This window comes from Agelaius phoeniceus, chromosome 11 (genome assembly GCF_051311805.1).
Source record: "Agelaius phoeniceus isolate bAgePho1 chromosome 11, bAgePho1.hap1, whole genome shotgun sequence".
Taxonomy (NCBI): domain Eukaryota; kingdom Metazoa; phylum Chordata; class Aves; order Passeriformes; family Icteridae; genus Agelaius; species Agelaius phoeniceus.
Genome location: NC_135275.1, coordinates 11,517,124 through 11,529,220, shown reverse-complemented (window position 1 = coordinate 11,529,220; position 12,097 = coordinate 11,517,124). Strand labels below are relative to the sequence as shown.

The 12,097-nt window shown below is 60.7% G+C and overlaps 1 protein-coding gene across 1 annotated transcript in view; it reads right to left on the bottom strand.

Annotated features, from left to right (window-relative positions):
• Window positions 1–1,576: 1,576 nt before the first annotated feature.
• The window catches only part of COL7A1 (collagen type VII alpha 1 chain), a 31,893-nt gene continuing 21,372 nt past the window's right edge, over window positions 1,577–12,097 (bottom strand). The window contains 40 exon segments of the mRNA XM_077184789.1: window positions 1,577–2,595; window positions 2,713–2,892; window positions 3,493–3,609; window positions 3,702–3,785; window positions 4,135–4,224; window positions 4,652–4,699; window positions 4,798–4,846; window positions 5,042–5,095; window positions 5,175–5,252; window positions 5,598–5,714; window positions 6,006–6,068; window positions 6,170–6,232; window positions 6,309–6,362; window positions 6,579–6,632; window positions 6,706–6,786; window positions 6,867–6,902; window positions 6,988–7,059; window positions 7,311–7,382; window positions 7,613–7,669; window positions 7,754–7,789; window positions 7,893–7,928; window positions 8,005–8,049; window positions 8,204–8,263; window positions 8,480–8,515; window positions 8,795–8,866; window positions 9,001–9,126; window positions 9,252–9,311; window positions 9,410–9,445; window positions 9,569–9,613; window positions 10,144–10,188; window positions 10,324–10,365; window positions 10,462–10,497; window positions 10,580–10,648; window positions 10,736–10,816; window positions 10,905–10,940; window positions 11,024–11,086; window positions 11,245–11,277; window positions 11,509–11,553; window positions 11,740–11,775; window positions 12,053–12,088. Coding sequence (XP_077040904.1) covers window positions 2,546–2,595; window positions 2,713–2,892; window positions 3,493–3,609; window positions 3,702–3,785; window positions 4,135–4,224; window positions 4,652–4,699; window positions 4,798–4,846; window positions 5,042–5,095; window positions 5,175–5,252; window positions 5,598–5,714; window positions 6,006–6,068; window positions 6,170–6,232; window positions 6,309–6,362; window positions 6,579–6,632; window positions 6,706–6,786; window positions 6,867–6,902; window positions 6,988–7,059; window positions 7,311–7,382; window positions 7,613–7,669; window positions 7,754–7,789; window positions 7,893–7,928; window positions 8,005–8,049; window positions 8,204–8,263; window positions 8,480–8,515; window positions 8,795–8,866; window positions 9,001–9,126; window positions 9,252–9,311; window positions 9,410–9,445; window positions 9,569–9,613; window positions 10,144–10,188; window positions 10,324–10,365; window positions 10,462–10,497; window positions 10,580–10,648; window positions 10,736–10,816; window positions 10,905–10,940; window positions 11,024–11,086; window positions 11,245–11,277; window positions 11,509–11,553; window positions 11,740–11,775; window positions 12,053–12,088 — 2,493 coding nt within the window. The 3' untranslated portion in view covers window positions 1,577–2,545.

Here is a 12,097-nt window from a genome sequence, read left to right as displayed (position 1 = left end):
TCCTGCTATATAGCTGCCTCTCCCCAAAATCAGTCACCCAGCAGAGCATCTCTGGGGTGAAACCCTCTGGGAAGTACCAGAGTAGGCAGCCAGAGGTGGTTAACCCGCTGCAAAGTGAGGAATGAAAAGTATCTAACCCCCTGCAACCTATTTCCCAGCTAAAAGCCCCTGAAAAGCACCACTGAGGGCACAGCCTCACCATTTGCAGCAGGTCCTCGTCTCCTCGATGTTCAGCAGTGCTCCCAGGCTGCAGGGACCATGGGCTGGGGGTTTGCTCTGCTCCCTGCCAAGCCCTGGCTCTTATCCCGTCCCAGCTCCACCTCCGACCCGCAGAGGGGGTGACGGTGACAGGGGGAAGGTGGGGGGGCACTGTGTGGAAATCTTTTTAATACATTTTGCCTAATGGCAGATGAAATCATCCCAGGATGTGGGTGGGTGTTGCCCCCTTGCAGCTCCCCCAGCTGCGTTCGGAGGGGATTCCAGGAACCTGGGACAGCTCACTTGTAATTGTTTCATGTTTGACTTGCAAGATGTTTTTTCTCCATCTAATTAGGCCTCCCTGCTCCTGTCAGACTTGGTGATCACTTCAGGGAGGGAGAGAACATGCACATTGCTGGGATCATGGGCATTGTGCCTCACAAGGACAGCTCCTGGTGCCAGTTTGGCACTGTGTCCTGACAGGCTCCCTGGCTACATGGAGGGCATGTCCAGAGACGTGTCACCTCCCTGCTGTGCCAAACCCAGGCACTGCTTTGGCCACTGGTTTGCAGGACACCAGTAGCTTGCAGCTCACCTTAATGCATTCCAGCTGGGACATCACTGGTTTGCAGCTCACCTTAATGCATTCCAGCTGGGACATCACTGGTTTGCAGCTCACCTTAATGCATTCCAGCTGGGACACCAGTGGTTTGCAGGCACCTGCACCAGTCCAGCCTGGCCCAGCTGCCCAAGGTGGGTGGCAGCCTGTAGGCATTGCTGTCTGCTGAGCTCCATATACAAGGGTTTTGCTCCAAAATTCCCCCCTTAGGGAGTGTGGGAGCATCCCAAGGCTCTTAGGCTGGGTGGGCACCACATGGGGTGAGTTGTGGGTGCTCAGCCCTGCAGCCAAGGGCAGGAGTCAGGGTGCCCAGGGTTCAGAGCACTGGGCCTCTGCCCACCCCTGTGGTCTGAACCCATGGGTGACCGAGCCTATGCCACCCTCCCCAGGACAGCAGGGAACAGAAATAATGCCAGCTTTGTTCCTCCTCCCAGGGACAGCCAGGAACTTACACCCAGTAGCCAAAATTAGCTGGCAGCACTGATTCACACAGCACATCATGCAGCACCACAGAGCCACGTGCTGATACGTCAGGGCCTGCACAGGGGGTCATGGCCTGGCTTGCATCAGCTGGGCACGTGCTGGGCACAGGGATGGGACACTGGGCTCCCTGGAAGGGGTGAGGAATCCCAGCCAGCACTGCCAGCCAGTGCAGTGGGCAGCTGGAAAGGGCAGCCCAGCTGGCAGGGGCAGGGGGCATGCCTGAGTCAAGAGCTGTCCCCAAACTCCACAGGCATCTCCAGCAATGAGCCAAGAATGTGACATCTCCCTGTGAGCACAGCTTTAATACACATCCCCCTGCATTGGTACACATAGACATTTGCTGTATATAATATACACAGAGAACAGCAGGACGTGTGGGGGCCACACAGCCCACCCAGCAGCCCTGGGGCTCTGGGGCAGTGAAGGGCATGTCCCTACCCAGCCCTGGGGATGGGGGGAAGCAGGGGCTGCGACATCACTTTCACAAAGCCTTTGAGAATAAGTGTGGGCGAGCAGGAACCGCTTCTAACATAGCACCATCCTCAGGGTTTCCCTGACAGGCCTGGGGGTGCAGGCGAGATCCCCCAGATTAAGGCCAGATGTGCTGCTGGCAGATGTGTGAGCTGGAGGGCAGCACATGGCAAGAGCCTCCAGTCTCCCCACAGCTCATTGCCAAACCATCGCAGCCACAAAAGGGGAACTGGGCCCTAGTTGAGGTTAAGGTGAAATTTAATCAGATGGAGCTCATTGCAGGGTGAGGGATGCTGTGCAGAGAGGCACTGCCTGGCACAAGGATGTGGGCAGCTCTCCCAGCAGAGACAGGGAGCAGAGAGGGAGTTTGGGGGTCTATGGGGGGCAGGAAAGGGTACAAGGACATTATGGGAGGGGAGGGAGCCCAACTATGCCAAGTCCTACCTCTGCTTCCAGAGAGAGGGAACAGGACTAAGAACCCTTCTGTTGGCAACAAATAATTTAAAAATCAAACTGAGAACAGCCCAGTGGGAAAGGGGGTTCAGAGCCTTGCTGGGAGGCAATTTCCCATTTGACATAAATTTCACCTTAATGACAATAAACTGATATGAAATGAAAAACCCATGAGCAGCATAAAGACAGGTTAGAAATAGCACCAGGTTCCTGCTGGGGATGGTGGGCACATGGCTGCTGCCCCCACGGGCAGCCCAGCCCCGGCCAGGGCAGCAGCTGGGCAGCTCCAGGCAGCCCTGCCTGCCCAGACACCACCTGCACCTACACCTTTGGCTGCCCTCCTTCCTTGCTGCCAGCACTGCCACGGGAATCTGTGGAGAGAAGCGAGGCGCTGTCAGAGCTGGGCCGGGGAGCAGCACTGTCCCCAGCTCTGCATGGCTGAGCCCGCGGCACAGGGTGGAGGTGCTGCTGTGCCCAGCCCTGCCCACCTGCCCCAGGGTGCTGTCCACAGTGCAGCTCACACTCCTCCTTGCTCTGGAAGCGGTTGGGGTTGCCCTGGCAGCCGCTGTAGACGAAGGGCCGGCACTCGGCGGCTCTTTGGTTGTAGTACCAGCGCAGGGTGTAGCGCTGGCAGTGCCCCTCGTCCAGAGGCAGCCTGCAGGGCTCAGCTGAGGGCAAACGCTGCTGTGAGGGAACCCACCAGGCACAGGAGGGAAACCCCAGAAGGGAAAGGCTGAGCATGGGAAGGGTTTGGTTGGAGGAGACTCCCTGTGCTCTGCCCAAGTGCTGGAATTGAGGGCAGGAGACTCCACTCTGTCTCCTGGGACAGCTCCCAGCAAAGAGCTGGGGACATGATGGCCACAGCACCCCTTGAAAGGATTATAGAGAGACTCTCCAAAGGCTGCTGCCACTGGGGCTTCCCTGATCTGTCCTTTGGGATCTGTCCTGTGGCTCATGAGCAGAACACAGGAATTCTACCAGGGCAGCAGGTGCCACCAGCCCAGCACACCACCCATCACTGCTGGTGATGGCTTCAGTGAGGGGGATAGAGCACAAGGTCTGCACAGTGTGGGCAGCACAGTGATAGAGAAGGTGCAACCCCCCCAGGTACCAGCAAGAGGGCAGGAAATCCCAAATCCCCCAGACAGATGGCACAGGGACCCACTGCCCAGCTGATGTGAAGACACCAGCCCAGAAAAATGCAGGGCAGCTCCATGGTTTCCCCAGCAGCTTAGCTCTGAGTGCCAGGTGAGTGCAGGGAAGCTCACCATCCCCTGTGGGCTGCTCCAAGCTGTCCATCTCCGAGATCTCATCGTAGTCATCCTCCTCTCCATCCATGTCATACGCGAGGTCGTCGTCGTCGAGCATGGTCTGCCTGTCCTGCCCTGGGAAACAGCACCACACGTGAGCAGTCCTCACCACACACATGGAGGGCAGGAAAAGGGGGACAAGGACTGAAAGCACAGGGATAACACACCCTCATCTTCCTCAGCGTGCGACAGCTTGAGCACAGGGACTATGTGAGCGCTGCCAGCAAGGAACGGCTGAGTGGAGAAGGACCCTGTCAAGGGGACACGGGCATCAGGGAAGAGGCAAAGGAGTGTGGGCTGCTTTCCCCTTATTTCCCAAGGGAAAACCACCCCTCTCAGATGTGGAGCAGTGCAGCACTGCCCAACCCTGTTGCAGCCTAACAGGGTACATGGACAGGGATGATGGACCTGGAGATAACCCCTCCTCTGTCTGCACCACAGACCAGGGCTGCCACGGGCGCTTTGGAGGAGGCACAGGCAGGGGAGGCCCAGAGAGACAGCACCCACTCAGAGCCCAGCAGGACAGGGACAGGGGAGGCCACAGGGAGGCACACATGCCCATGTCACCAGATCTCACAGATCCTCCAGACTCTCCATCACCTGTTTGGTCCTGCTCGTTCTCCTGGCGGACGATTCTTCCTGCTCCCTGGGCAGAGTGGAAGCTGCTCCTGGCCTGAGCCCCCCAGCCTCCTTGGAGAGAAAGCACCCACCTCATCCCAGCCCACCCCTTGCCTCCATCCCTCCAATCCCACTCCTCCAGCCTACCCTTCCCTCCAGCATTGCTGACCCCCTGCAAGACCCCTGCCCCAGTTCTGACACCCAAGAATAGATGGGGTACAGTTCCTGGGATCCCCTCAGTTGGGCACACCCTGGCAGCACCCAGACCCCACTGGCACCACCCTGAGCCAGCTGTCCCTGGGGATCCCTGTGCCATCATTTCTGCCACACACCATCCCTTCTCCCTGTGCAGGGTCCTGCACTGATGCTGACCCTGACTGAAGGGCCATGGAGGGTGCCAGCCACCTCCAGCTCCCCAAAACCAGTGGCACACCTGGGTGCCAGGGCTCTCTTTGTGCCACACGTGTGGGGCAGGGGGATAGGAAGGAAGAGCTGCAACCTGAGTGCTCACGTGAGTCCTGGTGCCGTGGAAAGTGGCCACCACAGGCTGTGGGAGAGACAGGGTGGGGTTAGGGGCAGTGAGTCCAGAGAGGAGAGCAGGTAAGTGTGTACCCCGAGCCCCAGAGCAGCAGAGGGGATGCTCACCACAGTGCTGGCTCATCTCCTGCCTGACAAAGGCACGGATCTCCTCCTCCTGCCGGGCACACGAAGGGCAAGGGTAGCAATGGGGGATGGTACAATTCAAGAGGAGGAAAAGCCCTTTCCCCAGGGTCTAGCAGAGCCCAGAGGTGAGGGCAGCCCCTACCTCAGTGGCATGGATCCAGCACCCCTTCCCACCCCAGTGACCTGAGTGCCACGAGCCTGTGCTGGCTCCCTTCTGGCTCCTTACCGTCATGCCTGGCTCCCCCTTCTCCCCACGGAGCCCGTGGGTGCCAGGACTGCCCTGGGGACAGCAGAAAGGAGGTGGGAACCTGGCCCTGGCTGGAGCCCATCCAGGCAGGGCCAGGCACCCAGACACTTACCTGCTCTCCTCTCTCACCAGGGATGCCAGGCATGCCACGTGCACCGGGCACTGACTGTCCAGGGGGGCCTCTCTCCCCCTGCAAAGGACACGTGCTCAGCATCTGGCTGCTGGAGTCTCTCTGCTCTCCCCAGCACCATGGAGGTGCTGCTTTCCCCAGGCCTGCCCCCCAGGGATGCCAGTGCAGGTGGGGATGGGGACAGGTCCAGCCCAACTCAAGGACAAGCAGGGTTGCAGACTCCCCCCCTCAGACTCCATCCTCTGGGCAGGGGGACACAAGGGAGGACACAAACCAGCGAGCTGGCAGGGCAGGACAGAGCTGGGACATGACTCCAGATGCCACCCACCCCTCACCCACGAGGGGGACTGGGCCCTCCCATCCTCACAGCCCCAGAGGGAGCAGTCACCTGTGGTGAGGCCTTACCTTCTGGCCCTGCATGCCCTCGGGACCTCGTGGGCCAACGCTCCCTGAGGGCCCAGGGGGGCCAGGAGCACCATCACTGCCCCGGGGACCAGGGCCACCCATAACACCCGGGGCACCCTGGAGGAGAGGAGAGCAGAGGGTGAGGCCAGGGGTGTCAGAGCCCCCAGCTTCAGAGCAGATGCCATGGACATCCTCCGACCCCACAGCTGGGCATCCCCAAAAAAACAGCACTGGTGCCTCCTTATAAAGAGCAGGGAATTGTTGTCAGTCCTTGCTTAGTGACATAACTTAGAGCAGCACTGAATGGCTCTTCTGGGAGCACCAGGCTCTGATGTGCTTCCAACCAAGGCTGTATCCTGGTACAAGCAATGTGGTGCAATGCATCCCATCCCTTTGCAGCCTGCTCACCCGGTCTCCTTTCTCCCCCTGGTCTCCTTTGGCTCCCTGCTGCCCGTCAAATCCCCGGTCACCCTGCAAAGAGGAAGGGACAGGCAGCAGGGGACACACAGCAGGGGCAGGCAGCGAGGGGATGAAGTGCCAGCACAGCTTTTCCCAGCACTGCTCTAACCTACCTTGGGTCCCATGAGCCCTTCCTTTCCAGGAATGCCTGGTGGTCCTGACAGGCCCAGCTCTCCCTGGGGGACAATGCAGGTGTCCATCAGCCACCAGCCACGCTTTCCTGTCCCACCCTGCTGTCACTGAGGTGCTTACCGGCTCGCCTTTCCTCCCTGACAGCCCCGAGCGCCCCGGGATCCCTGGCTCTCCCTACAGCAGGCAGGAGAGAGGCAGGGCAGTCAGTTCTTCACCCCTCAGTGCTCACCCCAGAGCCACAGGCTGAGGAGGGATCCCCTGAGCCTGTCACGGGGTCAAGGTCTGGCCTCAGCCATCTCCCCGCTCCCTTGGCTGATGGAGGGGTTCCAAAGGGCCACAGCCCCCAGGGAACATTCAGGCTCCTGCAGCACTTTGCAGGTACCCACTCACCTTGTCACCCTTGTCCCCATTGAGGCCACAGGCACCTTTCATGCCCCGCTCACCCTGCAAGGATGGGAAGTCAGAGCCATGCCAAGCCAGCACTGGAGAGTGCTGGCAGCCAGAGAAACCAACTCACCTTGAGGCCACGCATGCCCAGGGGTCCCATGTCCCCCTTGTCTCCCCGGGCCCCGGGGATGCCATCACGGCCAGGCTGGCCCTGTGGGAGAGCACACAGCATGACCACGGTCTGCTCCTGCCCTGCACTGGGGTGGCAGAGGCACAGGCACAGCTCCTCACCGGCTCGCCAGGCTCTCCTGGTGCTCCAACCTCTCCCTGGGGAAGGCAAAGGCACCAGTCAGGGCAGGTGAGGGGATGGTGCCACCAGCAAACCCAGCAGAGGGGCTGCCCAGCTTCATACCTTCTGCCCACTGGGGCCACGTGCCCCAGGGAAGCCCATGGAGCCCTTCTCTCCTTGTTCACCCCTCGTGCCCTGCAACAGAAACCCAGATCAGCGCAGGCCAGGAGGGAGAGCTCCAGCCACAGCCACTGCATGGCCACAGCACAGCCACAGTCACCTCCAGGCCATGGTCCCCTTGCACCATGTCCCTGCACCACCAGCACATAGGGCACAGGGAGGGATGCTGTCATGCCCTGCTTCCTCTGTCCCTTGCCCTGTCAATAGCCCTCCATGATCCCCAACCCAGCAGCTCCCAGCCCTGCACAAGTCCCCCAGCCCTGTACCTTCTCTCCAAGCATGCCTTGCTGCCCCTTGTCCCCCTTGTCCCCTTCTGTGCCCTTCAGGCCACGCTCTCCCTGCAAAGGAGGAAACACAGGGAGGGGTCAGGGGATGAGGAGAAGCTCAGACACACATCAGGGTGGGGAGGACAGACTCCTATGGGGGCAGGACCATGGGGTCTGTAGGGTGGCTGGAGGTGGGGACAATACACTCTGCAAGGGAGGGTCCCCCAGCAGGGAAAAGCTCCTCCAGCTCTTCCCAGAGGGACAGGAAGGATGGGGAGAGGGAGGACAGGGACAGCTCTTACCGGCTCCCCCTTGCTGCCCCGTGCTCCTGGCGGCCCCTCCACCACCACAGTATCACCCTGTACACCCAAAGCAGAGAGGGGGGTGAGAAGGGGGCCAGGGCTGCTGGCTGCCTCCCCACTGCCCCCTCCCCAAGGACTCACCTTGTCTCCTTTGGGTCCTGGGGCCCCAAGGTCTCCCTGTGAGGATGAGGGGAGATGCTCCAAAGATGCACAGCAGGGAGCAGGCAGCACCTCCCTGGGCACCCCAGTACCTGGAGGTGCATCACACACAGTCCCTTACCTTGTCCCCACGCTCCCCACGGTTCCCAGGCAAGCCCTGTGGGGGACAAGAGAGGGGTGCTCAGGAAGGGATCACCCAGACCAGGGTGCAGCTGAGGAAGGGGGGTACCTACAGCTGGCCCACGATCCCCTTCAGGCCCTGGGCGTCCATCCTCACCCTGCAAGGAGGAAGGGATATGAGAAGGGTGTTGGGGGCACCCCAGCATCACCCCAGGCCAGGGACAGCTGCAGTTCTGGCTCAGAGACCTGTCAGACACTGTGAGCCTTCCTGTTCCTGGCTGTGGGGACATGGGGGACTGTGGCAGTACCTACCCGTGGTCCTGGGTCACCACGTTCACCTCTGGCTCCTGGCAGCCCGGCCCCTGGAGCTCCCTGCCAGAGAAAGGCAAGAACTCATCCCCATCCTCACTGCCCACAGCTCCTCCCAGCCCTGCCAGGGACACCCCACAGTCCCCACCAGCTCTCTGGGTGCCATGTGCCACCATCCAGAGTGGGCTCAGCACCCTCAGGGGTGAGCTGGCTGCAGGGACACTCCACAGGGGAAGCAGCCTCCCACCTCTCATGCTGTAGGGCTGCCCCTGGTCTTACCTTGTCCCCCTTCAGGCCAGGGGCCCCTTGTATGCCCTAAAAGAAAGGAGAAGGGTGAGCAAGTCACGGGAGGAAAGCAATGCCAGATACCCTGTGAAACATCTCTGAAAGTGCCACCACAGCACAGCACTGCACACTCCAGCAGCAGCCTGCACCCTGTGAAACATCCCTGAGAGTCCCACCACAGCACAGCACTGCACACTCCAGCAGCAGCCTGCCCCAGGGCCCAGGGAGGTGCCAGCTGGTCCCTGCCAGCCTGTCTGAGCCAGCAGGGCAGAGTCCACAGCCCCAGGAATGCTGTGCCACCATACTCACCGCTGGCCCTGGGGGCCCCACAGGTCCTGGTGGTCCAGCAGTGCCATCCCTGCCTGGAAAGCCGATCAGACCCTGCAGGGAGGAAGCAGGGAATGGGCAGTGCCTGGGGCTGGGAGGGAGTGGGGCTTGCAGGGATCTCAGTGCCACTGCACAAGGGTCCAGGGTCACCAGGACGAGTGGTGCTGTGTTCTAGTTGTAGTCTTTACCCTCTCTCCTGGGGGACCTGGAGGGCCAGGCTGTCCATTGTCCCCTCTCAGGCCTGGCTGTCCTGGCATCCCAGCAGGGCCTGCCAAGCCTGGGGGTCCTGGCAATCCTGGCAGGCCGGTGTCACCCTGAGGCAGGGAAGTAAAAGATGAAGCTCCTCAGGAGTGTGCTTTTCCTTCAGCAGCCAAGCTAGAGCATTACTGGGGCACAAGGGACATGATCAGAGCCAGGGTGACAGGGGGACAGGGGTTACCTTCAAACCTGGAGGCCCGTCCTGTCCTGGTGGTCCCCGTGCACCGACACCCACTGATCCCTGCAAGGTGGCACAGAGCATGTGGCACATCACCAGGCTGGGGGCACAGAGGTGCCAGGGCCATCGTGCCACCCAGAGCATCCCCCAGGGACACATACCTTCTCCCCTTTGGCTCCAGAGGACCCCTTGGCTCCCTGTGAAGACACCAAGCCCCCAGGAGCACCTGGGCAGTAGGTGGCAGGGGCACAGATCCCAGCCCCCACCAGCATCCACTGCCCCCAATATCCACCCACCACCCCAATATGCCTTCTACTCACGTCTTCCCCAGGATCTCCTGGCTCTCCAAACTTTCCTGGCTCCCCCTGGCAGGGAAAAAGAAGGAAAAAGCAGATGTGTGGGATTATGAACAGGAGGAGCAGCTGTGGTGGTGTTCACAGGGGTCCCAGGACAAGGGAAGAGACAAGGATCTGGCTCCATGTTTCAGAAGGCTGATTTATTATTTTATGATATATATATTATTTTAAAACTATACTATACTAAAAGAATAGGATTTCATCAGAAGGCTAGCTAAGAATAGAAAAGGAATGATAACAAAAGCTTCTGACTCTCAGGGAGTCCATGCCAGCTGACTGTGATTGGCCATTAATTAGAAACAACCACCATGGACCAGTCACAGATGCACCTGTTGCATTCCACAGCAGCAGATAACCATTGTTTACATTTTGTTCCTGAGGCCTCTCAGCTTCTCAGGAGAAAAAATCCTGAGGAAAGGATTTCTCCTAAAACATGTCTGCGACAAGCAGCTGCAGCTGGATCCCCACACGGTGTCCAAGCAGCCAGGGAGCTGAGGACCACACAACCCCTCCCCACTGACCCCCAGGGCAGCGCTCACCTTGTCACCCTTGGGGCCTGGCAAGCCTCGGTCACCCTTGGAGCCCTGTCAGGGACAGCAGTGTCAGGGGACAGGGCACACACAGGGCTGGCTGGCCCCTCACAAGGCCAGGGTGGTGGATAGGTTATGGTAGGGAAGGGTCAGTGAGGGAGATGAGGGCAGTGTCAGGGTGTGACTCACGGGCTCTCCCAGCAGCACACCCTCCAGCAGCGCCGGCTCTCCCTGCAGGGCACACACAGGTGCTCAGCTGTGCCCACTGTGGGTGCCAGGGCCCAGCAGACCCCTGCCCAGCCCAGCCCTCCCAGCCTGGCTCCTTACCTTCTCTCCCTTGGCTCCAGGGGGGCCGGTGATGGCCTGGGGCAGAGGACAGTGGGCAGGTGAGCAGGGCTGCACGGGGATGCTCCCCTCATCCTGGCCAAGGCAGCTCTGCACTCACCTGCCCTGGGGCTCCAGCATCTCCTGGCTCTCCCTTGGGACCAGCAGGCCCTGAGGGTCCTGGTAAGCCCTGGCACAAGTGGCACAGCCCTCAGCCTTGGCTGCAGAAAGCCAGGCTGAGCTGAGTGGGCATAGGGCAGGGTGAGCACGTCCGTACCATCTTCCCAGGCACTCCTGCCTCGCCGTCCTTCCCTGGCACACCATCCCTGCCCGGCACTCCTGGCTTCCCACTCTCCCCCTGCAGGCAGTGACAGTGGGGCTGGGCTGTGCAGGCAGCCCCAGGCACCCTCACTGATGGCAGCCAGATGTGGGGGTCACACACTCACCACTTGTCCCGGCAGCCCAGGGACACCCGGCGGGCCCTGCAATGGAGATGTGAGATCAAGCAGCATCCCAGGCCCCAGGAGCAGCCAAGGGGTGGGTTTGGGGTGCTGCAAATACCTACCCCTGGGCCGGGGGGGCCAAGGGGTCCTGGCAGGCCCATGTTGCCCTGGGGGCCAGGCAAGCCCTGCAATGGAAACAGACACATCAGAGAGGGGATGGCACAGCCAGGACCTTGGCTGCCCCCATGGGAAGATGTGTTGGGGTGGGACTGGCTGATTTAGGGGAGGCTGGATGGTTTTGGGCAGCCAGGTGGGTACAGGCAGGGAGGGTATGAGTACTCACACGGATGCTGGAGCCAGGTTCCCCTGGATCACCCTGGGAAGAACACACTGCATCAGCATGACCACCCCAACCACCCAGCTACTTGGTCACAGGCACATCTTCATAGCTGGATCCAGGAGGAGGTCCAGCCAAATGTCCCTCCCCCCAGCCCAAAACGTCCTGAAATGTGGTCCTCCCTCCTGTCCCCAAATCTGGCAAGGCAGCCTTTCCCTCTGCCAGGCTGGAGTGGCAATGCTGATGCAGATGCCAGTGCTGCTGCCTTACCTTGGCACCAGCGGGGCCCTGGGTCCCTGGGGGGCCAGTGCTGCCCTGCAGGGGACAAGGGGACATTATTGGGGTGGTGCTTGCTGGTGGCACAGAACAGGCAGGGGGCAGCAGGACCACTCAGTCCCAGCAGTGCCACCCCACCACTGCTCCCTGGGGAATGCCCACCCTGGCTGACACCACCCTTGCATGACAGTCCCCTGCACAGGGTGGGGCAAGGTGGCTCCTTACCGGAGGTCCTGGGGGTCCTGGGTCTCCCTGATTGCCCTGAAGGGAGGAAGAAATGGGATCACTGCAGAAGTGGGTTTTCCCCAGTGGGAGCAGAGGGTGTCCCCAGGGAGAGCAGACCCAGACAGTGCCAGCAGCTCTTGTAAGCACCAAGTTAGACAAGCCTGGACAGGTCCTGCTAAGATGCAGGGGGCCAAGGACCCAGCCCAGCAGCAAGGTGACCCCCATGGTTTCACCAAGCATTCACAGCCAGGAGCCCCCAGCTGTGTGCTGAGGTGGTGGGACACAGGGACATGGGAGACACACAGACACCTACCGGGCGTCCCAGCACGCCAGGAAAGCCTGGCACACCCTGCAAAGA